The following is a 25,983-nucleotide window of genomic DNA, read 5'->3' on the forward strand; positions in this document are numbered from 1 at the left end:
CTGTCTGCGTCTGGCAATTTGGTCCGACCGCCTTTTAATCCAGCGCATGCACGGGAAAAAGCTGTGATCCTCAAATGAGAAAAGGCAGATGGAAAGCTTGTGAGATGTTCTGGTCCGGACAAAAGAGAACTCCCCCCGTCTATGAGAGGAGAACTGGAAACCTCCCACTTAGCTTCTAAGGTCAGGGAGAAAGGTCTGATCCATTTAGGGAATAAATTATCACAAGTGCCACTATTAATCAATAGCCTATATGTGTTTCTTTCATTACATAAGTAGACTTTCTGGAAGCAAGTTGTGCTTACTTAAACAAAAATTACTTTTTCTTCTTTTTAGAGAAGTGGCCTCGTGCTGTTTGGTAACGTCGCCCACAGTGACATTGGGTGGAACATGATGAAGGCTTCGCCAGAGCACCAGTTTTAAAATTTGGTGGAGGATGAGCGTAGGTGGCACACAAACACACATCCTCCCTGAGCATCATGGCCCGAGTTATTTCTGCTCTCCCTCAGGTGAGGCTCCACAGCCACACACACACATATATATATATACCCACACAGGAGCACGAAGAGCCTCTGGTTAAGCATTTTCACCAGCTGGCTCCAGACAAACCTAATCCACTGCTGCACCAAATCCCTCAGTAAAAGTCCTACGGAGTATGGTGAACTCAAGATGGTCTATACTAATATGTGAGCACACCCAACTGCGAGCAACATGCTCAGTCGGAGAAATAAATAAATTGGCAAAATGGAAACAAGGGTGGGAGGGAAGAAAGGAGGGTAGCCAGCTGGTAAAGTTAAAAACTCTTTAACCGCTCTGTGGCTCAGCTTCGGTGCACAGCACGCTCTGCCTGCAGCGTGAAGCACCAGCACATCCTGTTGTGTATTATAAGAACAATATTTGCACAATTAGAAACTAGTGTCTCCAAATAAACGCGCACATACAAATAGTAACATAGTGGTGGATACATAATTTTAAACATCTCTTCTGTTGGTGAGGGAACACGGCTGTGTTTTATCTAAAAGGTATTTGGCTTAAAAATGTGGAGCACTGTTTTTTTCCCCATCTCTCTGAACCACATATTCATAGCTAAACAGTGCCCCCTTAAGAAGAAAGGTTTTCACTCGTTCTCCACTATTATCTGGTTCTGAATTTAAATAAACTCACACAACACTGAATTTTCACTTTTTTTTTTAATTGTTAATTTACAGCATGTGATAAAAAAAAAAAAAATCTACCAAAGGGAACGGTTTTATAAGTACAGTTGAATTTACATTGGAGTAGTAACAGTTAAGGCACAGCATGATGTCATCACATCCTCAAGGACCCACATCTACGTGATTTCACTTGGTTTTAATATTTTTTTTATTTTTTTCTGTCGTTTGTTAATCCTAATCTGGTGACACAACACAAACTTACTAATATAAATACAGCGAAACTCTGGCCCTACACCTGTACACATCACTAAATGAGCGCTACATCCTGAACACTCCGAAGCGCGTCTTCTTCGTTGGTGCGTTGAGCGCCGCGCTGAGGCTCAGTCCCAAAACCAGACGGGTGTCAGCTGGATCAATAATCCCGTCGTCCCACAGCCTGGAAGAATAATGCAGCGCTTCACGTCATTAGATGGCACATTACACCTCAGTCACTGTGTAACATAGGAGGCTAACGTGTGCCTGTCCATAATCAATTACTTTAATGCAGTGTTGTGATTGTGCGCGCGTTTCTCTCCATCTGTCATCTTTCTCATTATTTTCAGAGCTGGAACACATCTTCTATCAGCACAATGGTGAAAGCAACATTTTATAGTGCTAGTATTATATAATTCTATTATTCTGACTTTTAAATATCATATGATTGTTGATTTTAAAAACTTGGCGTTCAACCCAGCATGATGTCTGCACTTTTTATTATTATTATTTTCTACAGTTTTTATATTTATTTTCTACTGTATGTTTTATGTCTCATGCTTTTATGTAGCGGTTCTTTTTTAAAGTGCTACACAAATAAAGTTGAGTTGACTTTAATTATATGAAAAAATACATTAAACTAATATTTTTCGGATTTTCATATAAAAATCTAACTGTCTATCACATGTCTAGTCAGCAGATAATGAGTAAGATGGCATCTAAGGATTAATTCTAACTGTGGTAGTGTGTCTAATATTGTTTTGTCCTTGTGAAGTGTTCATACATCTGTGATCAACACTTAGTGAGCTTTCTAACACCCTACGCTGACCCTGAAGACGCACCGTTTAATATTTCTGGCAACTTCTCCACCGCCGTCTCCATCTTCAAATGAATTTGTACGATTCGTCTTTGGTGAAATTTTGGTAAAAAGGTTTTGTCGGCGTTCTTGAAAGTGAAGCAGGAAGTAGAAACAAAAACTAGAGTTTGAGAGTGACAAGCACACAAATACATTACGCCATCTATGTTCTGTAGTACTTTAATTGAGCCACAAGTTCGGACACGTTGTGATACAAGAATGCAGTGGGATGGATTGTGTGATCACACCACAAGACAATCTTTAATTTTAAATTTTGATTACACTTCTGGATACTTTCTTGATTCCAGGGATCCTACACATTTGAAATCTAAAAATTCCACTTTTTCTAGACCCTAAACAATGGAATTAATAGTTTGTTTTCATTACCGTATTTTCCGGACTATAAGCCGATACTTTTTTTCCCATGCTTTGAACCATGCGGCTTATGCAAAGATGCGGCTTTTCTGTGGATTTTTAATTTTTTTTTGCGATAACTGGCCGCATGCGAAAAGCATCATTTTCAGCCAGCTTTACCCCTTTTAACCCGGGATAACAGCAACACTGACATAGACACAGAAAAGGTATGTGAGGAAGCTCTTCTGAGGCTGTTCAACTCCGACACTGAAGACGATGACTTCAGTGGTTTCATAAACCAATCAATAACTTTTCTGTTTTGTTTCATCAGCATTTTTACTTTTGTGTTACAGGCACCGTTCGGAAACTGATCAGTTCAGTTATGTTCAGTTAAACTAATCAGTTCAGTAGATATCAGCGGCTTATAGCCCGTTGCGGCTTATATATGTACATTTCCATTTTTTTTTGCACTCTTGGTGCGGAAAATACGGTATTCTGAATATTATTCTATCATTTTGCATTTAATATTAAACTATCCCTTATCCCCCAACTAAAATATGTTGGATTCATGTAAATATGTATTTAAAGAAATTTAAATGTAGCGGGGAAAATTATATATATATATATATATATATATAAAATGTGTAATCAACCAAAGATTTTGTAACACCCCTGCAGTACCTCCGTGGACCAACTATTATTTATTATATCAGAAGACCTTATTTGATTGCAGAAGGAAACAATAATTGATTACATGTTAAATCATCCTCTCATCTCTGAGGATTCATTACTATTATGACCTCTTTGGTTTAATAACTACGGGTTCACATTACTCCAGTAAACTCTAACAGGAAGACTGATTATAATGAGCAATTGTTTTAAATGGGGCATTGAGGACTGGTCAGTAAATTCAACAATTATCTGGACCTTCTCTATTGTAAGACTTGTCTCTTTAAAGTAGGACATTCACCGTATGAAACCAAAGAAAAATGCTGTGAAATCCCGGTCTGTTGCGCTACTTTCAATATTTATAATATGCAAACGTGATTATTTGTTCACGTTTCACACCCACGATTAAAACAGGCCACAGGACTAAATGAAAAGATGCCTCATATTAGCAAAACAACAGGACATCTAATTGAGTAGCAACACAATAGTGACAAATCGTAGCATCACTGGCCATGCGTGACGAGCCTTTCCTGTGCCGTCTCAGTTCTTTGAAAAGCAGGATCACGTGCATTTAATAGAAAATATCTAAAGAAATAAATTAGAAGCCCACACTGCTGGTCTGCTGCTGGCCCACCTCTGCTCCGGTAATGCTATACAATTTTCTCTCAGTAATAGACTGCTGTGACTCCAGGACATTTAAAGACTTCATTCGCCGAGGCCTTTATTTTTATTTCATTATACACCTGCCCGAGACGTACGATGTGTCAAGAGAGAAGCTCACCTGGCACTCGAGAAGTACGGACTGCCTTCCTCCTCGAACCGCCTCACGATGGGCTCCTTCATGGCAGCCTCCTGCTCCGCCGTGAACTGTGAATAAATTGTGGAAACGGAATTAGTCAATAAGGACCCGAGCAGCCAAAGGCATTTTAAAGGTTGTCTGAATAATTGAAGGTGCAGTGAAATGCAAAGCGCATGAAAGCGCGCGGCCATTTCCAGGACCAGTTTCCTGAGCTTTAAAATACTGAGCCGGTCCTCGTGACGATATGAACTCATCATATATACTGTGAACTGTTTAAGTGGATTTCGTCTATGGTCGATGATATAAACGGTCTGAGACTATTCTCTATGTAAAATATTACAAAAATCCCTTAAATTATGCACATTATCATTACTGGGACAGAATCCTGTGAAATAAATGTCAGCGAAAACCTACTGTTCTACTTCCATGGAGCATCTCTAAATTTAAATTACTGGTCAATGGTATGCACAGATCAGGCATAACATTATGACCACCCTCCTAATATAATAAACAGCTGTGACTCATAAGAGAATGGACATGGTCCTCCTGAGGGCGTCCTGTCCTGTTGTTAGTGGGGTCCTATGGGGACATAAGTGGATCCTCCCACAGATACTTGATCAGTTTGGGATCTAGTGAATTTTGGAGGCCAGGTTCAATGTAATTTAATTCTCCTGTCAGTGGTTTTAATGTTATGGCTGATTGGTGTATATAACCTCTAAACTAAAATCTCAAAAACCTCACAAACATATCACCAACTATATAACATTACGATTCATCCATTTTTGATTGGAACCATTTATTTAACATTTAAATAAAACATTTAGTCATTTTTGAACCCTTTATGAACAACTACCCAGATCTCTGCATTCATTTTGCTACATTGCTACACAATCCATCCTGCAAGGTTTCAAGATACGCGCTGGTCACTGATCCACAGAGGTGCAGAGGCATCCTGCAAGGAACGACTGGCAGCTATGGGTGTTTTAGGGAAAGCACCATCCTCCGACATGCACTACAAAAGGCCAAAAGTTTGGAAGGAACTTCAGGTTTCTGTTCACAATGCCTTTCTTAAAAACCAGCTTGTGTATTTTAGGATGTATTTTCTGCCTGATCAGACTTTGATCTTATTGATATGAACCATTTTCCTCAATTTTCCTTTAGGTGTACACTGATGTTACCAGACCACTGCTGAATAAATGTCAGCAAAAGAAAAGAAGGGCTCAGTTTTAGGGGTCGAGAAGATTTGCCAGAGTCACAACTTCAGTGGAAAAAGTAAAAGAACACAGTTTGCATTATTCACTTTAACTCTTTGGGGCTTTTGAGAGTCTGCATACAAATGTCCCTTTTAGAATGAAAGCCTCGTATCAACGTGCTGTTGTTAAAGCCAGAGGAGGTTACTTTGAAGAAAGAAAAACTCAAATACCTGACAGTTAAAATATCTTCTGATAACTTACTCTTTATATAATAATCATGTTTATTTTGATGCAAAGTAAACCAGCGAAACTGATGATTTTTTATGTACAAACGTTTGACCTGTAGTGTAGCTACAGCATTTTGTGAGCTCTCAAAGCTCCTCAGGCTGTAGATTACATAGATAGTGTTTAGCTTGTGAAGGACAGTGATGTACACACAGTTTGTCCAATCACCATCCAGATATGTGTTCATTTTTAAAGTGCCTGCCTTTTGCCAAAGAGTTTTCAAGGGCGACCTCTCATGAGGGCTTTTTATATATATATATATATATATATATATATATATATATATATATATATATATATATGAAAACATCTGGTGTGTCAGGTTCCATCTACGTCACACGAATTCACTAAACCGATAACACACAAGAAATGTGATTTCTCACGTCTATATCGAGTGCAGTGATGAGTGATCAGTCATGAAGTGGGACATAAAAGATGAGTGATCTCTTCAGCGGCAACAACCTCCATCAGATCAGGTCATTTGCAAACTTTCTGTGTGCAGTTTATTCTTTGGAGAATGGTGGTTTCATTTGTGTTGCATCCTTCTACTAACACCTTAGGTTACAAACACCTAGGTTAGTATTTTGTCTAATTGTGGCCTTCAGGAACATTTTGTCACCTGTTCCAGCTTCGTGCTTCGCGTTGTGAAAGTTGTCGCACCCAACAGTCTCTCTTGAGAAGAGCCAGGCTTCTCGTGCGGCTTTATTTTGGGCTGACACCTCTACAACCCAGACTCCCAATCTCACTTCCTCAATGTGAACACCTGACTCCAATTAGCGCGAGGCTGTTAGCCCCGGGGTTCGCATACACTTACATACCCGGCTGCACTGAGAGCGCTCAATAAAGACGTGAAAAGATCAACCGTTTGTGTGAGGATCAGACCACGTTTGAGGAGCAATCAGTGCAGAAACCCTGGCATTTTCAAAAGGGTTCGCAGGCTCCTTCTTGCAGCTGTATGTCGGTTAAAGGCACAGTGGAGCGAAAATATTTTCCAAGTGTCAGTCATTAGCAGTTGTGGCTCGTTAGGAGGTGCGACGATCACTTCATTCACAGGGCTGTGTTTCTTTTTTTTTTGTGGATGTACAGGTGGTAATTGCTCGACTACAAATAGCTCAATTTCGGTTCCACTGTAGACAAGTACAATAAAAACATTTATATTAAATGTATTCAAAACATTATTGAATTAAATGTGGTTACCTTTTCCTTCTCGTCGCCCAGGCTCTGAGGCAAAGCTATTAATACACTGGTAATACACCAATAACAGCATACCTGACAGTGTTTAATTACAGCCATTTAATGACTGCACCATCCAATATAAGTCATCACAGCAACACTTAACAGTGATATAATTTGATTCTGCCATGTCAAACCATTACTGAAAGAAAAGTGTCTTTCATAATGTTTATGCTTCTGGCAGCAGATCCTTCTTTGCGCCGAAGCGCAGATGGGCTGATTAATGTGAATAATTACCTCCTTTCCCTCGCGTGCCCTCTGATCTTTAGTGATGGTAGCCAAGACGGTGGCTGCCTGCTCACCGCCCATTACCGAGATCCGGGAATTTGGCCACATGTACAGGAACCGGGGGCTGCGGGGATGAGAAACGGTGTCAATTTGACTGTGTTCACCGAGCCAGAACAGTTTCCTAAATCACAAAATAAACTAAAAGGGGAGGGGGGGGACCTGCAGCAGCAAAACGATCAACTCCTCTGGTTTTACATCAAGGTCTTTTTATGGGTTTTGATGAACCGTGCTGCACATGTAAGGAAGAACTGTTGTGTAAATCCCTTTTGTTTCTCCAGAGGAAGATGATGGCAAAGCTGATGAACCGCGTCAGAACAAAAAGTTCTTTGGTTACAACTAGATCCCAGCATGATTGTGTTACGTATATATCCAACAGATCTAAATAGCTCTGAGCTGGAAAACAGTTTCAGTTTCTACATTAGCAGCTTGGATTAAGTGTATGGTGCAGTGTATGTCAATAGAGAGAATAACCTGTGGCACACATTGATCAGTTTTGAGATTTTCTCCTATTTTGCTTCATTAACATGTCTTCTATCAAATTAGTTTAAAAAATACAGTCAAAATGCACAGTGAGGTGTTCGTTTCCACTACACTTTGTCTAAGTTGCACCTCTGATTTAGTCCTAAATTCACTACAAGTCAGCTTTCTAAGCCAGCTCGTAGTTCTGTGAGCCTCGTCTCTACTATGAGCTACCATTGTGAAGCTCTTTGTCTGCTGCAGAAGTCTGTCGGGTCCAAATATGGTCATATCCTTTTTATCGGTGTTGATTTCTGACAACGTGATTCGTTCAAAAGTGTCACGTGACCGGATATTCTGAGTTTATCTGGGTGGGACATTTAAAAATGTTGTGTATGAAGTCTTCTCTAAGAAGAAAATTACAGTTCAAATTGGCAAGAAAAGTCAAAGAAAAGACAGGTGAAGGAGAGGAGAGAGGACGTTAGACTCATCTGAGTTCATCTGGCTGTAAATTGGTACAAGGAGACGAAGGTGGAGACGATCAGCAATGGATCATCATTCACGTTTCACACTTTCACACTTTCAATCTGATATTTTGATGCTATTTATGTTGATATGATTATATGATCATGTTTTGAAGGATTTGAGTATATTTGGTTTTGAGACAGTGGTTTCCAATTAAAATATACATGATTTTTTTCAAGGCTGTTTTCTCAAAATGAGCCAGAAATCTCCACCTCAGCAGCGCTTACACAAACCAAACTATCCAGATTTAATCCTAACTACATTCTGCAGATATTTACAGGTGGGATTTATGTAAGCAATCATCTGGAGAAGTTTCATGGTGATATCTATTAGTTAAAAACCTTATTCACCTGTAGTGTCCTGCCTTAAAAGATAAAACGGGTGCGTATGTAAACCATCTAATGTCTTTATAAAAAACAGTGATGTAGCAAAGCTCCTGCAGTCTGAGAATTCTGACTAATTCATGTTCTCACGTTAGAGGACATGGAGGCATATTTTCTGACATAATCCCGCGTCTATTTATGTCCGGAGTGTCATTGATTTGAGTTGCAATTTGCACTTTACATTAATATGGTGATATAACCTTTGTAATTTTGTACTTTGAATATGAGAGCGAGGACGAGTATGCGTCATACATGCAATAATAATGCTGATACTTGGTACTTTGCTTTGCTCTGGAAAGACAATAAATAAAAACACTGTTCAAAAGAAAAGTTCTTTGGTTATTTACAGGAGAGCTACGCTGTAAAGTCAGTACTTGGCCCTGCACAATCAAAAATTCCCGGTGTCTCAACATTTCTATGGCAACGATACTGTTAACGAAGCACCCCGGAGTGGCAGCAAATGTCAGGAAACTCTAATTAAAATGAATATTCTTACTGTAAATACGTTTAGATCATTAAAAGCGTTTTTTTTTTTTTTTTTAAAAACTCTCAAAGCCTCATTTGCTGCCGTTGTGAAAGGTCACTTCCACCTGCATGTAAATAATCCAAGGGCATCTGATGCATATTAATCCACAAATTTGAACAACATGTGCAGCACATCTTGCTTAAATTACACCCAGACGCAGCTAATGAGCTTCATGTTTGGTAACAGGTCAAGGCCAGTCTGTTAGCTACGCTCGTTACCGGCGCTGTATTTATTATTACGACAGACGACTCATCCCCACAGAGGGGAACCTTCTTCATACCTGTAGGCCCGGCCACACATGCCATAATTTCCTGCGCCGTAGGAGCCGCCGATGATTACAGTAATCTTGGGCACATTGGCACAGGCCACTGCAGTAACCATCTTGGCTCCATCTTTGGCAATTCCTCCTGCTTCGTACTCTCTACCCACCATGAAGCCTGAGATGGAGATGGAGAAGAGAGAAAACTATGGTATTTGTTTTTTTTCCGCCTTCGCGAGTCTGTGTTCATATCTTCAGGGGGAAATTGGGGAGTGTTAAAATAACACAGTAACACGGAGAGATTCACATACACCGATCAGGCATAACATTATGACTCCCTTGTGTCTTCGAAAGAGTTGTGGCTCATCAGAGGATGGACACGGGTCTTCTGAGGATGTCCTGTGGTGTCTGGAAACAGGATGTTGTTAGTGGGGGGCTTTGAGTCCTATGGGTTTTAGGGAGGGGCCTCTGTGGACCATCCCACAGATACTACTTTTTCATGTTTTTTTGAGTTGTTGCTAAAGCGTTTTTTTTTTTTTTTTTGTGTGTGTGTGTGTGTGTCTGTGCCAGGCTGCATCCTGCTGCCATCAAGGAGTGTGTGCCATCTGGTGTCGGTGGGTGGTGCATGTCTAAGTAACATCCACATGAATGAATGAATGTCAGGTCCAAACGTTTCCACTGAATTGTCACAAGGTGGTCAATGTTATTTGCTTTTCCGGTCGTAATGTTGTGGCTGATCGGTGTATCATGTCACAAGACTATGACTTAAATTGTGACATTATCACGTCTCTAGTTATCACATGTCACTTTGCAATAACACTGAATGAATTGACACTCGTTGTTTTCTAACACAACAGAATCTCATTTGTCAATAATCCCCAAAAGTCTGAAAATCTCGGCCGCGGCCGTCACCAACCTGTTATGTTTTGCAGGAAAATAAGTGGAATGTTTCGCTGGCAGCATAATTCGATGAAATGCGTCCCCTTTAAAGAAAGAAATTCAAATATTCAGTCGATGTAAGAACAAGCACAGAAGACCAAACTGCCCAGGGGTAAAAAGACAGACACAGACACAGACTAAAATAATAAAAAAAAAATAATAAGAAGATGTAGAGTGTAGATTTATATCTCTGGGTATCTGAAGAAATAAACAAGAATATGAGATTTAAGTGGAATGTCAAAACTAACGACAGTCTGTAACAGAGAAAAATATATATACATAGATACATACACACACAGACTGACTTGCCACTTTATTAGGTACACTTATTCAATTGCTTGTTAACACAAACACTTAATCAGCTAATGACATGGCTGCAATTTAAGCATGTAGAGTTGATCAAAACAACTTGCTGAAGTTCAAACCGAGCATGGACGTGGTGGAACGGGAGATTCTCATCATAAAAGTGCAGTTGACAAATCTGCTATCATGTCAATATGGACCAAAATCTCTGAGGAATGTTTCCAACACCTTGTTGAAAGTATGACATGAAGAATTAAGGCAGTTCTGAAGGTAAAAAAGGGTCCAACCTTGTACCAGCAAGGTGTACCTAATAAAGTGTCCGGTGAGCGTATACACACTGAACTGCCTGAGGCGGTAGCAATGACTCACTGAAACTACCCTTTTCTTGCAAAATAATGCGAGAAATGTTGATTTTGAATCCCCCTGGTGATTAGTTTGCTTGATATCTGACGACAGAGGGGGGGGAAGAAAAATCTCGTACGACTGAGATGGTGGCTTCACCTCAATCAACATCTTCATCTGAGACGCGTAAAGCCAAGACAAGGAACAAGTCACCCCGAGAGGGAGGTCGCGTGGCTTCACACCGGCTTTGTACTTGTGAGATTTCAGCCTGAATATGAAAGAGCTGAACATCCTTCAGATGTGCCAGGAGAAGGAAAAAAAAACGCTGTTCAACACAGAGCTGCCAGAAGCTATTGAACAGGCAAACAAGTACAAAAGACTGTGCAGTGTGTGGAGACAACTCATTTCCATATACTTTTGTGTTGCTGAATTACTCAGGTGTTTTCTTTTTCATTTTTTTTTTTTGGAGCTACCTCTGCTGGCTGTCTTTCACTCAAGCAGCAGCCTCGGATTGCAAAGTGTAAACAGAAGTTGGAAACAATATGAAAGACGACTGCCTGTTAGAAACTGTCACTCGGCGAGAAGTGATTCGTCGGTTTTCGCTCCTGAATGTGTGCGCGCAACACAAATCTAATCTTTTCTCTGTTACCTCTACCTTTCACCAACACAAATACCTGGGGAAAAGCTTTTAACAGTTAGCATAATAGAAGCCCGGGCCTGTCTTAAGTGATGACAGCGTGCCTCAAAGACACATCACGAAAATGCAGGTGCTGTATTGATTTTTCTTGAATATGCTCCGTGAGCATGTCTGTTCCACATCTGTGTCTGTCTGGAGCACTTTGTCAGTCCCCCTTCTGGCAGTAATTACACTGATGAGATAGCTTATACTGTCATGTTGAGACCTCGAATCGAAGAAATATATATTTTTTTTTCTCCCTGGTCAAGCTTGTAATCGAATCCAAAACGTGTTTGGAAAAACTTATGAGTCTGTAATGACAAATTCGGCTCCTCATCCCCCCCCCCCCCAAGCCTGTGTAAAGTTCAGCTCTGTTCACAGCCAATTGGCTTGCAAATTAAGTGAATTATATTGAATGAAAATGATGATTGTCCCTTGTCCATGGTTTCTAAATGCTATGTTATTACAATGCCATTCATCAGAGTACTCATGAGACGATACAGCGCAATTTGAGAGCTCATTGTAACAGAGAAGCTGAGCACCTCCACTGTGGAGGGTCAGCACAAACCACCTACAAAGACTAAAGCTCCCTCAAGAGAGAGATATTGGTATTCAGAGATGCATGCAGCAAATCTCTGTGGAGAATACAATCTGAACTGCTTCGGTATTGTGTTTAAAATCCTTGACATTCTGAGAGGCTCGTAACCAGCTCACTCTTCTGATAATTCAACATGATCACGGGGCTCAGACGCAGGTGTAGCCTGTGGTGCGTATTTATTTATTCTTCGGGGAACACTCGGCGCCACCGCCGACTTCGTCGGCCAGGACAGAGGACGCTTACCTTTTTCGCGGACTCCGAAAACAAGACTCCGTTGTTTCCGATGATTCCGACGGGGTAGCCGAATATTCTCGAAAAACCTGCGGCAGGCACAGGTCGGAAATACAATTGAGGCGGTTGGTATAATAGTACGGAAGGCGTAAGCAGCCATACATTCGTATTTCCTAAGTTGTCCCGTGATAACGAGTTAATTTCCTGCGTTTCCTCGAGATCTTGAGTCATTTATTTCCTTATCTTGAGAAAACAAAGCTTTGTTCTCTCGAGATCTCCAGAAACGTAATCGTTACCTAGCAAACGTTAAAGCACAAAACAAACGGCTCACCTTAGAGCAGACCTATTACAGTAGGCTATTATTTGCCAAATTATAGTGTTAAGTCCTATCCAGACGGTGGCACTAATGCACCTAAAAGTTGTTTGCCAACATCCATAAAACGAGAGAAGAAGAAGAAGAAGAATCACCTGACGACAAGGAAGACACGATGGCAGAGAGACTGAAACAGTCAAAAGTGTAGCTTCAGTTCACTTGACGGGGCTGTAATTCCAAGAAGGGCGGCAACACTACCAACACGCTGAAGCATTTGTGGATGACACATTGACTTAAATAGCGAGATGCCAAATGTTCAACAATCTCAATGAGTCAATGAGTGCAGCTGCTGCTAAGTCTCAGCAGATCAGAACTAGTGAGGATCCACTGACCAATTTCCTATTTGTTTACTTACACAAGCTCTTATATCTTGATTATAAACTCAATAAAATATCTGTAGTTTCCACAAGACCACCAATGCCTACTATTTCTAGATGAAAGATTAGCAGGATGAATTGATGAGGAAATCGATAAAGAATCGCATCGATAAGCAGAATTTATGATGGCATCAGTGTCAGTCGGTATCTTCTCATCCCTAAACATGATGGAACTCGCTCGAATTAGCTCTTTATCGCGTGAAAACGGAGGAAATAATATGCATGGCCGCTCAGGGCTTCCGTAGAATCGAGACAAGACACAGCATTAATTATTGTGTTGCAGAAATTAAAAAAAAAAAAGAAAAAAGATGATACCTGTGACGAGTGTGTCTCCGTAGAATGCCTTGAACTCATCAAATTTACTACCGTCCACAATTCTGGCAATGACCTGCAATCAGATGTTAGGAAGTTACAAAAGCCTGTACGCAGATAAAACTAAAACAAGTTTTATTTAAGTGACTGCATTTGAATTATTTACGGGCGTCCTATGTTGAGAAGGCTATCACAGTTGAGAAACTCCTGTAAACAGGGTGCACTCAGTTGATCTTGTAACCTAAATGGACTGCCAATACTGTTCTACACTACAAAACACTCTGGCATCTCCACAGTTAGCAGTAATTCTTGCCCCTGGGTTTTACATCAAGAATCAAAGACACAGGCTTTAAACTAAATGAGAACATCTGACAGGCCCTGCCAGACAGCGAAAAACAAAGTGATTGATGTCAGCCACCCAATATCGACTCCAGACAGAGGAACCTGACAATGTTTAGAGTGTATGCTGAACCAGAAGAAAGCCCGGTCTGTTTGGTTCATTCACAAATCCTTTGGATAAAACAGCAGCGAGTGTACAAAACATCTATAAATCACTATTTCTGACATGAATCCTAGAACAAATCAACAACAATTTAATTAATGACATTGTTATAAGTGTGCGCGGCCTAATTAACAGTCTGAGTGGAGCTAAAGAATGATTTCAAATGAACCATTACAGTACACACTCCCACGGTGCATTAAGTGTTTCTAAGAGCACTCACATGTTCATGTGTCACAAGTGTTTGCATCGCTCACGATTTTTTACATTTACGCATAAAAATTACACAAAACATCAGCAGATTTATAGAAATATAGGAATAAGATTATTTTCCTCAAATGTGACCGAGACCTTTATCTACCTCAGCTACGGAGGGTAACATGACTTTTTTCTCTAATTACATCTGTTTCACTAGTGTAATTAACTGTACGGTTGCATTGTGCTGTTAATAACTTAACATGATCTGCATCTGTTTCAAATTACGAAGTCAGTACTGTTTCAGTGAACATGCACTATGAATTTCTTAATAATGCTCTTATTGTCAAACATCTGCAGGAAAGCGTTGTGGAAACTCATTAACTTTCACGTTCAGGTTAACACTTAAAATTAATCTAATGTTACAAACAAACAAAGAAGAAGATGATAAGCAAAGTTGCACAAAGAACCCCCAACGCCCTCCAGAGAGATCAAAAATGTGCACAGGGTGCAGGAACCCAAAAAGGCGGTGGTCCTAGCAAATACTAAAAACACATATTTTTGCAACTATATTTGCAAATGATTAATTTTCGTAAACACACAAGTGTAATATTTCTGTTTTGTTTGTGTTTTTTGTCGACCTGCGTGAAAATCTGCTGAGAAACTTTTAGCTGTGCACTGTGCTGAGTCAGACAAATACCTCTCTGACATCAAAATTGCGTTTCAGGTTATCCCCCACTATCCCATAGAGTTCGTCTGAAGGGTAGAGAGGAGGTTCAGTAGGTTCCGTAGTAACCTGGAAAAAAAAAAACACATAATGAATTGTGCATCGACACAGAGCGCAGACACAACGGCTTGAATGTAGTTGTTACTGATTATAATCAACTGGAATGACCTCGATGTTTTTCCTGTAGTTGAGGCTGCGCACTGTCTTTCTGGCTAAATGGAGCGCGTGGTTATCGTCTAAAGCGTAGTGGTCCGTCACGCCGGATTTTCTGTCAAATAAACAACAAATCAATCCGTGAGTAAAAAAATAATACAGCACACAAATCATCAGGGGGCTATTAGAGCAGATGTTTTGATAATGCAAAATAAAAAAATATAAAAAAATACACTGGTGCTAAATAAACAAATATATTTGTTGTGTTATATAGTGATGAATAATTATATTATTATATAATAATAATAATGATCTGTATAAAATGAAAATCAAATGTCTATTTTGTGTCTCAACCCAAAAAAAAACATTCATTCATACTTGCAGTGTAGATCAGCACCACCAAGGTCCTCTGCAGAAACTTCTTCCCCAGTGGCAGCTTTGACCTAAGAAAACCCAGGCGCAGAGATTCTCAACTAAATGCAACAGAAATATTATCCGTGCAAAAACATTCTTTCGCTTGTGTGCATGGGAGAAATTATTTATCTACTCGATCCAGAGCCTCGGTATACGACCCTGCCGGACTCTTTATTACCGTTATTCATATTCATTCAGTGGTCATATAATTTAGCATAGTGAGAAATTATCAAACCAGTGGAGGTCCTCCGAGAAAAATGGTCCCTTGCTTCCGCACAATGATGCTCTCGTCTGCCATGGCTGGCACATACGCTCCCCCGGCCGTGCATGAACCCATCACAACAGCAACCTTGAAGAGTGATGAAAACGAGTCACAAACACGTATATTAAACCAACCTCTCTCAGTCCGCTCAAAGCGTGCTCTTGTTTGCTTTTTCCTGATAAAAGTTTAGTTGCGACTGCTTGAAAACTGTAGGAGGCGGCTTTGAGATGCAGAACTGGCTTCCAAACTAGTTGTAGGTGCACGTCTCTTTTTAGCTGCGGTTTTATGCGTCCCCAGAGAAACTTTAGATTTTGAGCAGAGCGATTAGAAAAAGATCCTTCCAGTGGCAAAGTCCAATCATCCAGCATTGTGCACAGTGAAGGTCAAGCATCCAAGACAAGCTACGCTGACCCGAACACATATTCAGGGTCTGAGAAACTTTCCTCTTTCTGCAAAAAACAGCCTTCGAGATTTATATGCACACACGACCTTCCACACAGTGAGTGTCAAGCAGGCGAGAGAAAAAGCAAATAACCGAAGCACGTCTGTGAGTGGAGGAGGACTTCAAAAAAACATGGATGTCAAACTTTGCACGAAGACCCAATCTTTGGAAGTAACTTCGACATTATATCTTTCAAATTGTCATTATGATTAACAGCAACATTGATTGTGATAAACATAACAATAAAAAGTCCCAATAAAAGTGCAATTGTGATTAACTGAGGAGGCAAAGTTCCTATGAGGAAACGAACACTCAAGAGTGGTGAAGAATATATTCAGCTGTTTATCACATGAGAACATCTACCCATTACATTTATCAGCTGTCAGCCAAACAGCTTTTTGTTTTCAGGTGCAAGGACGCCCGAGATAACAACAAACAGGACGTGATAAAAGATGGAGGTTAAGGCCCCTCGTCATGCGGCTGTCACGCATCTTAATTAGAGTGAAACACGTTGAAATACAATGTTCTCCTCACCTGTGCAATCCCCTCTGAGGACAGCCTGGCCTGGTTGTAGAAAATACGCCCAAAGTGATCTCTGTCTGGAAATACGTCGGCCTGTCTGGGTAGATTGGCTCCTCCAGAATCCACTGAAGAGGATCAGAACATCAGCATATTCTGAGAACTCATTTATTAATATTAACATCCCCCCTCTGGCTATATTACACACTCAGACTCTCCTGCAGCCTGCAGCTCTCAGCCAAAGCCTTCTGGGATGTCCCAAGTCTACACACTGCCAAAATTACTGCGAGGATTTTTCCCACAGGGCTCTTGGAGAGAAGACTCAGCTGACCAAATTGCTGAATTTAGTAAATGACTGTGAAAGTTTAATATGGTCCTTTTACGAAGGTGCTGAAATACGGATCTTCTAATTATCCAACGGGACATCCAGATATACACTCACTGGCCAGTTTATTAGGCACACCTGTTTGATTGCTTGTTAACAAAAAATAGCTAATCAGCCAATCACATGGCTGCAATTCAATGCATTTAGGCATGTAGAGGTGATCAAGACAACTCGCTGAAGTTTAAACCGAGCATCAGAATGAGGAAGAAAGGGGATTTAAGTTACTTTGAATGTGGTGTGGTTGTTGGTGCCAGACAGGCTGGTCTTAATATTTCAGAAACTGCTGATCTACTGGGATTTTCGCTCACAACCATCTCTAGGGTTTACAGAGAATGGTCTGAAAAAGAGAAAATATCCAGTGAGCGGCAGTTGTTGATGTGAGAGGTCAGAGGAGAATGGACAGACTGGTTGGATGTGATAGAAAGGCAACAGTAACTCAAATAACCACTGGTTACAACCATGGAATGTAGAATACCATCTCTGAACGCACAACACGTCCAACCTTGAAGAAGATGGGCCACAGCAGCAGAAGACCACACCGGGTGCCAAACCTGTCAGCTAAGAACAGGAAACTGAGACTACAGTTCACACAGGCTCAACAACACTGGACAATAGAAGACTGGAAAAACGTGGCCTGGTCTGACGAGACTCGATTTCAGCTGCAACATTCGGATTTCAGGGTCAGAATTTGGTGTAAACAATATGAAAGCATGGATCCATCCTGCCTTGTATCAACGGTTCAGGCTGCTGGTGGTGGTGTAATAGTGTGGGCGATATTTTCTTGCCACACTTTGGCAAACTCACAAACTGAGCATAGTTTAAAGTATTGTTGCTGACCATGTCCATCCCTTTATGACCACAGTGGACCATCTTCTGACGGCTACTTCCAGCAGGATAATGTCACAAAGCTCATCATCTCAAACTGGTTTCTTGAACATGACAATGAGTTCACTTTACTGCAATGGCCACAGTCACCAGATCTCAATCCAATATTTCACCTTTGGGATGTGGTGGAACGGGAGATTCTCATCACAGATGTGGAGCCGACAAATCTGCAGCAACTGTGTGATGCTGTCATGTCAATATGGACCAAAATTCTCTGAGGAATGTTTCCAACGCCTTGTTGAAAGTATGACACCAAGAATTAAGGCAGTTCTGAAGTCAAAAGGGGGTCCAACCTTTTACTAGCAAGGTGTACCTAATAAAGTGGCCGGTGAGTGTTTATTACTATGTTTTGTTAAGGTGCTGACAGGGATGTTTAATCCCTTTTGTAGGTAAATGTTTCTTATTGCAACAAATACAGAAAATACTCACCCAAGTAAATGCATGGCAAGTGGTTCTGCTGGGCTATTTCTTGTGCACGAAGGTGCTTCTTCACTGTAATTGGGTAGTACGTCCCTCCTTTGACAGTGGCATCATTTGCAACAATAACACACTCTACCCTAAAATAAAATGCAAAAAGTGTAGATTAGAAATGTGCGAGTGAGTTTAACTAATTATTTATTCATTTAAACATAATAATGTCAAACAACCTCTTAAATGTCAGAAATATTCAAGGCACTTACCCAGAGACCCGGCCAATCCCTGTAATTATACCGCCTGCTGGAACTTCCTCCTTTCCATACAATTCATACGCAGCAAATTGGGAGAATTCCAAAAATGGAGTTCTGTAGATGAAGAAAATCGATGCAATTAAGTTATTATAAATGTAGAGTAGCAATGCACATTAATCTTTCCAGAACTGTCGTCTTTGTTGTCTTCCTTTCTCAGCGCACAGGGAAGTGTGTTCATCATCAGACATTAGAAATACCTGCACCAGGGTTTGAGTATGAAGGTAAAACAACACATTTTATGCAGCCATCACTCCTTTGATTCTGTGAAAAATCAAAGACAGAATGTAGATGAGAGTACCCCGGATCCAGCAGTCGGTCTATGCGCTCCCTAGGCAACAATTTTCCACGAGAAGTATGGAGTCTTCTTGCTTTTTCTCCCCCGCCTGGATTAATAAAATATAAACAACATGTTAATTTTGTTAAATGCCAATACTCTGACAGTCGAGAGTTGATATTTTTTATTTTATCCTACTAAAATGTGTCAAAGTGCAGAAACGCATCAACAGACAGAAATCCAACATTTCGTATCTACACACAGCGATCTAGTCAAGGTTATTAGACAAGTGTGAATCATCTACTGTGGCACAAGTAGATGTGGCACATCACCCAAATTGCCTGAACTCGGAGAGTAATTTTCACCGCTGGAATTAAAATGAAAAGTGATAAATATATCTCTACAGTTGTGTGTGAAGTGCTGCGTGCACACGCCTACCCAATTTAATCTTCTCTGTCCGGCTTTTCAGTTCATCTGCAAGAATTTTCATTCGCTCATAGTTCTCCTGAAAAACAACAAAAGTACATCGACCTTGGTTTGTCTCGGCACGTCGCATGATTTCTACTCATCCCCGGCTGTGACACACACACACAGGTGCCACGTTTGGAAAGCGATAGCAGAATGTTATAACTTAATCCAACGAGGTAAATTACAAGATTACATCATGTATTAATACACAAAACCAATTAATTCACTTTTAATTAAAACATCATTCAGGCAAAAATGCTGTTATTCGTGGAACTAAATGAGTTGACGTGTCTTATGTCCTCAACTATACCATCAAACTGCATTTGACTAAAGGAAAGGAAAAAGAACAAGAACATGGCTCCACCACTTTAATAGTGGACACATCTGCTTGCAAGTCTTTGCAAGTCTTTGCAAGCAGTTGACATGCAAAAGCATGTGTCTGCTGTGCCATCTAGTGGTGTTTGTTGGTGATGAATCACTGAGGATGAATTGCTTGGACACAACCAAAATTACTGATGCACCGTATTTAAAGTCATTTAGCCCATTTTTGTTTTTGTTTTGTTTGTCTATGATAACATGACAAAAATAAATTAGCACAACAGTAGAAAGTATGTGGTTTAAACATAGTATTTTAACAAGGACACGTTTGCACTGGGAGGGGGCGTCTGTTCAGTCCAAAAGGAGACAAAGGACAGAATGATGTTGTCTCTTATCTGTATTGACCTTCATATCTTTTCTTATTGTTCCTACCTCATTTTCTCATTTAAATACAATTTCTTTTCTTTCTTTTTTAAACCAAATGATAGTTTTGCGACACAGTAGTTTGACAGTAAAGCATTTGACCCTGTTTGAGGTGATTGAATTGTAATTTAAAGCTGACACTGCAGGAAGATACATGAATAATAGAGAAACAATTATAAATCGCACATTATATGCAAAACGTTTTAATCATAGTTAAGCAATGCTCCAAGTAGCTAAAGATTGTTGGACGTTAAATCTGATGACATTTATGGTAGATTTTGTCCTTTACGTAATTCACTATTTTTACTTTTATGTTATACTGGTTTTGCAATAAATCACCACAGTCGTGTTGCTAAAACATTAGCTTCTGAGGGTTTTGACCTCTAACATTAGCGTCTGCAAATGCTAAATAATTGCCTACATGCTTTTCAACATTTGTGTACTTTAAAGTGTTTTTTTTAAAACATTTTTTTTTCAGGTGAGAGCCGCCTCAACCAAATGAACGGGTGACACTGACATTAGCAGCGACCTGAAGTTTGGCTAGCAAGACGTTAGCAACAAGCTAACCTACCTGATATTCAGGAGACTGTTTATCAGGCTGAGAGCCGAGTCGAGCTACTTTATCGGCGTAATAAGTTCTTGTGCAAGCCAGCGGCAGAGTCCTGCAACGAAGCAGCCACGGTCTGACATTCTGCAGAAGCATTTTGATGCTGGGGGGACTGACTAAACGAGGAATTTGCAAGCTAGCTTGCTAGCTAACCCAGCAGTGTTCTTCTTCTTCTGTGGTTATTGTGACCGGCCGCAAAGACCCACGTCGCCACCTGCCGTTCACCTCATGTGTGTGCAGAACATTTTGTAGGACTGCAGAAAAACAATTATTATAAGACTCTAATATTATTCAACTTACTAAATAAACTTTTTGAAACGAGGTAGATTTAGTTAGTTCATCATCCTGCAATTATTTATCTAAAAATGCATTGACTTTATTTATTTATTCTGGGGAAATTTACATGTAAAATGTAAATGTACTTTATTTATACAGCACTTTACCTCACAGGTGCTTTAAAAGAGATCAAACAAGGATTAAAAAACGCACCAGAAAACAAGTACATGAGTAAATGTAAGATAGTCATGAACCAAAATTAATTTATGTTCAAGGCGAATGTAATCATTTTACAGGCATATAAATAACCAATTTAATTTAAATCAATGGGTTATTAAATTGACCCCGGTGCTTTCATTTAAATTAAATTAAATTAAATAAATGTTTTTAAAGCCGTATTTCTTCAGACCAGGTTCCTACCGGAAGAGCCTGGTTATATCAGTTATGAAAAGAGGTTTTCCTAGAGTTGTCCAGCAAGGCACATTCAACGTAGCAATCACTTTTCTTTATTACTGTGACTAAAGTGCATCAAGAATATGTACACATGCATCGCAGTATTTCTCAGACATTTTCAATAGCAACAGTGTCAGAGACTCATTGTTTTCTTGAGGTGTAAGTACATTACTGCCTTGGGAAAATTACGTTTCTACTTTAGCCTCAGAGACATGGAGCTGAATTTGAGGAAAGCAAGAGCATCACATATCAAAGTTGCCACCCTGTGGATTTTTTAAAGCACTACAACTGTGCCTTATTTTGGGGTGTTTATGTGTATAGATTGTGTATCATGGGGACATATTGGTCAAATTGTGAGGATCCACTTCCACTATAGGGACAAAAAACAAGTGTGGCAGTGACTGACTATCGGCTCATTTTTACTGATTTAAAAAATCTTACATTACATTCTTCGGCTGCACATCAAAGGCTGCAATGCTGAGCTGAGAAAGAGGCCAGAAGGCTGCTGAAATATTGACTGCAGATCAGATTTATTTAAAATCAGTGAGATTTCTATTAGTCAGACGTTTTACTTTGACTCATCTTAGGTGGAAATTTGAGCGTCATTATTCTGCCACGTATATTGAAAAGGTTGACTGCAGCCACGATGCTACATTCAGTAAATGTTACACATCTAATAAATGCGACAACACGTACACGGACATATTCTTTCACAACATGCCACAGTAATGCATAAAGCCAGAGCAGAGAAAAGGCTTTACCTTGTTTAGAAATTGGAAGTAAAGTTGGATTTAAGTGGGAATCGGAGTTAGCCTAAAAGCTTCAGAAGAGCCGCCCTCTCTGACCCGAGTGCTTTAGTAGTAGAGTATGAGCTGAAGAGCATTCAAACCAAGAGCTTTTAGTTCATTTGGTTTTAAGAGGCCTCTCTCCTCCAACGCTTCCACCTATTCTATCGTCATGCATAGGGATGTCCATGACCTCCACTCAAACGGCTGCCCCTGTTTTCTTAGGAAATATACAATCCTCCACTCTGCGGGTGAACTCGAACCCCTCTCACTCACGGGGCTCTTTCTACTTTTTCGTGACCTTTGAACCATTTACAGCGGCAGCGGTGAAGTGACAGAATGGATGTAGAGGCATGAAAAGCATCTTTCAAAGTAAAAAAAAAAAAAAAAAGAAGATTAAAGAGATAAAATATTTTGATGACTGCGAGCGCAGGAGAGTGGCTGAAAAGCCGACATGGGTTGGATGACAAAGACGAGGCTTCTTTTTAAATTAAATTTAGGGACTGAATCAGACTGGAATATTGTTTTCTTTGAGATAGTTTTAAATTTACATTGTGTCTTATTTTAAAAAAAATGCCGTACTGTGTGCGTGTATGTGCTGCTTATAAATCTTTGTGCGTCTATTGACTTGGAATCTGTCTATTTTTTAGCTGCTTATGCCTTTTTTAAATTGTCCCTTGGAGACAAATGAATTGAATTTAAGCTCTAGATGAAAACACTGAGGGATCATTGAGAGGAACTTAAAATACAATAGGGTTGTTCTGCTTGGGAGAAATTGGAAAATTTGCACTGGTATTTTTAAAAGCAAAGAAGTACATAACCTTGGTTTTATACAGATTCAACTAGGGTTTTTTTACTTTTGTATACAGTATGTTCCTCCCACCACACGCATGAGTGATTATTGTTAAAATTGCAGTCTGGTTCCAGGGTTTTACTACTGTGCCAGGCAGTTCACCGGTGACGCTTATTCGAAAAGAAGCCCAGCACTAACTTTGAAATTTTTTCCTGTCACGACCAAAGAGTCACCTGCGAAAAAGAAGAAGAAGAAGAAGAAGAAAAAAAAAGGTCATTATTGGACAAAATAGACTCCTGGAGTTAAAGCTAAAGTTGAAATAACCTACGCTGGAGTAAAACTTTGTCACAATGAACCTGAAAAGGAAAATTCGAAATAACTAAATTCTCCCACCTCATCGTGTTCAGAAGAATTAAGGACAATCTGTACCCTGGCGCACAATGCTCGGAATAAGCGGAGGCACAAGTATGTGGGCCATGGGTGTACTTTCTTCAAGAGGAATTCAGGTTAACCCATTAAAAATTAAAAATGTATCTGCCTGCCTTTATTCAATTAAATCTATTTAAAAAAAAAAAAAAAAAAAAAGAAATTTTTGGTGCAGGTTGGACGATCTCTTCCATCTTCTCCTGCCAGGTGCATCTCGCAGTGCTCAAGTGTCACTCACTTTTACTCACTGTTACATTTGCACACACACACACACACACACACACACACACATGCACACAGTGACCGGTTCCTCCCCTGCCTTTACAGAAGCTGAGCTGAAATCTCTCATCCTTCCCTTTTTGGAAAGAGATAATGATGCTCGTTTCACAGCTCAAAGAAGTCATTAATGTGTGACACAGCCTCGAATGTAAGATATCAAAGCGCTGCAGAGTGCGCCCCCCACCCCCAGCCCCCCTACACCCACCACCCCTCCCCACTCCCGCCCACTAACGGGCACAGCCTCGTTAAGACGCTGCAGACATGAATTAATCATCAGTCCACCCTGTAACAGGGCAGGAAATTGTTAGCGGCATCAGCTGTTGGCGAGAAATGTCCCTTTGAATCGCTGGGAAGTATGAAGCTCCTTACAAATCTTTCATCTCATTACAGGATCACTGTCAAATTTACTTCACCGGATAAGCTGATGGACGTGCTCCCTACCATGTGCCCCCCCCCCCCACCATCCCCCACCCCACCATCCCATCCCCTCCCATCCATCCAGTCAGTCTCTTTCACAGATGCGATGGCGAAGGTGGAAAATGGGAGGAAATGAAAATTAGCAAGTCAGGCATGGCAAGGGCAGATTTCATCAAATGCAGCAGAGGGTCATAAAAGAGAATGTTCCAAAGCTTACAGACGAGTTAAAACCCCATTAAATATACAGCAAAGTGCATGAGAAATACAAGAAGAGGATGCCCCCCCCCCCCCAAATACCAAGAAAAATCACTACTTAAATGCCATGTTTTCTAATGACGTGAAAAAAAAATGCTGCAAGTTTCTGTCACTATTTCACCACCTGAAAGTTTTGGGTCTCTTATGATAAGAAAGCTATACTATAGGATGCCTGACCCAGAGCCACTTAAAAGTAACAGTGTTCAAAATCCTCCACCAGGTGTTGAGAAAAAAAAAAAAAAAAAACTGTGGCAGAATAAAAAGCATTGTTACACAGTGGTTTGCAACGAATGCAAAGATTCCCCTTTGTAGTGGAGTAGTGATCAGATGAGACTATAAGAGAAGAGCATTATTTAATTATGGAATTGAATTTAATTGAAGCCAGGGGTCTTCAGCGTTGGACTCATGTTAATCTGTATTTAAAGAAATTTAAATTAGTGGGGGAAAATTAAAAAAATAATAATAAAAAATACAGAAAAAATGTCTAATCAACCAAAGATTCTGTGTAGTATATGGTCCTCTCCATTTGTTCTTAGCATCTGTTTTTTGTTTTTGGGGATGTCTATAAAGTTTAAAGGCTAAAGAGTAATGTACCAGTTGTCAGCCCGTAAAACTGCTAGACTTAAGGAGATAAGTTTTGTTTGTGAATGGGGTTCTTGGGATGAGAATCATATATAAGGGTTCTGTAGGAGCTGAATGGGAGAGGGGATGCAACGATTGGCCAGAAGCTCTCTCAGATTCGGCTGTGTTTTTGACATTGTTCTTTCTTGTAAATAAACCTTTTTAAATGCAAAATAAGACTTGTCAGCAGTGATCACTTCTTTCTTCACCACGTCAATATACAACATCTGCGACCCCCTTGAAGTACCTCCATGGACCATGTTGGGGTCACGGACCCCCTGTTGAAGAGCCATGGTTTAAGCTGAATGTTTCTATTATCTGTGGTTACTGTAGAGTAATGTTTTCTGATCATATGATGGTTTTAGGGCAGCTTCAGTGATATTTTTCTACGGTCTCCGGCTTTGATTCGTGAATGCAGAGCTTGATGTTCTTCTTATCAAGCTCTGGTTCTGGGGATTGAAAGGTCTGACAGGCAGTAGGTTGGGCTACTACTCCTAGACTGACACTCTAATGCATGGATGGATGGATCACAGAGGAGAAAGGCGCCTGACTTTGATGATCTCTTAACTTTCCCAGTGGTCCAACTATTGGGTGGATGAAATTTGGTCCAGACATTGATGCTATTGATCCTAACTTCCTGTTTGGCACAACCATCATCTTCTAGCTATTTTTTGACTTTGTTCAGTTGGGTTTATATGTGTATTCATTCCCAGATTCATGCAAATCTAAGATGGTAAACCTAACACAGTGTTTGCATTATGACTATTCTGATGTTCAAGCATAGTTCAAGGACCTAATAGGCCCAGGTGCATCACAGTGCACTGTTTTCCACAGTCGGTTCTAATGGAGATTCGTAACTGGAACTTGAGTAAATATTCACTCTGCTGCATCTGTAATCCTCCCCTCTCAAGAGTGCGCTGCCGGCGCCGTAAAACTGCGAATTAATTAAGAGCGATTCTGACAGGGCTCTGAAGTTTGCAGAGTATTGTAATGGCTCCG

At 40.3% G+C, this 25,983-nt stretch overlaps 1 protein-coding gene across 1 annotated transcript; it reads right to left on the reverse strand.

The window, feature by feature from the left end:
* Window positions 1-1,168: 1,168 nt before the first annotated feature.
* mccc2 (methylcrotonyl-CoA carboxylase subunit 2) lies at window positions 1,169-20,868 on the reverse strand. The gene is made up of 17 exons (XM_047592746.1): window positions 20,644-20,868; window positions 19,302-19,368; window positions 18,888-18,972; window positions 18,542-18,643; window positions 18,291-18,418; window positions 16,607-16,719; window positions 15,604-15,717; window positions 15,333-15,397; window positions 14,970-15,069; window positions 14,775-14,870; window positions 13,384-13,456; window positions 12,331-12,407; window positions 10,146-10,212; window positions 9,251-9,407; window positions 7,030-7,144; window positions 4,064-4,149; window positions 1,169-1,587 (listed from the first exon to the last, which is right to left on the reverse strand). Exons 1-17 carry the CDS (start codon window positions 20,773-20,775, stop codon window positions 1,470-1,472), a joined length of 1,695 nt encoding a protein of 564 aa, XP_047448702.1. The 5' UTR covers window positions 20,776-20,868; the 3' UTR covers window positions 1,169-1,469.
* Window positions 20,869-25,983: the final 5,115 nt, after the last annotated feature.

This window comes from Mugil cephalus, chromosome 8, assembly GCF_022458985.1.
Source record: "Mugil cephalus isolate CIBA_MC_2020 chromosome 8, CIBA_Mcephalus_1.1, whole genome shotgun sequence".
NCBI lineage: Eukaryota > Metazoa > Chordata > Actinopteri > Mugiliformes > Mugilidae > Mugil > Mugil cephalus.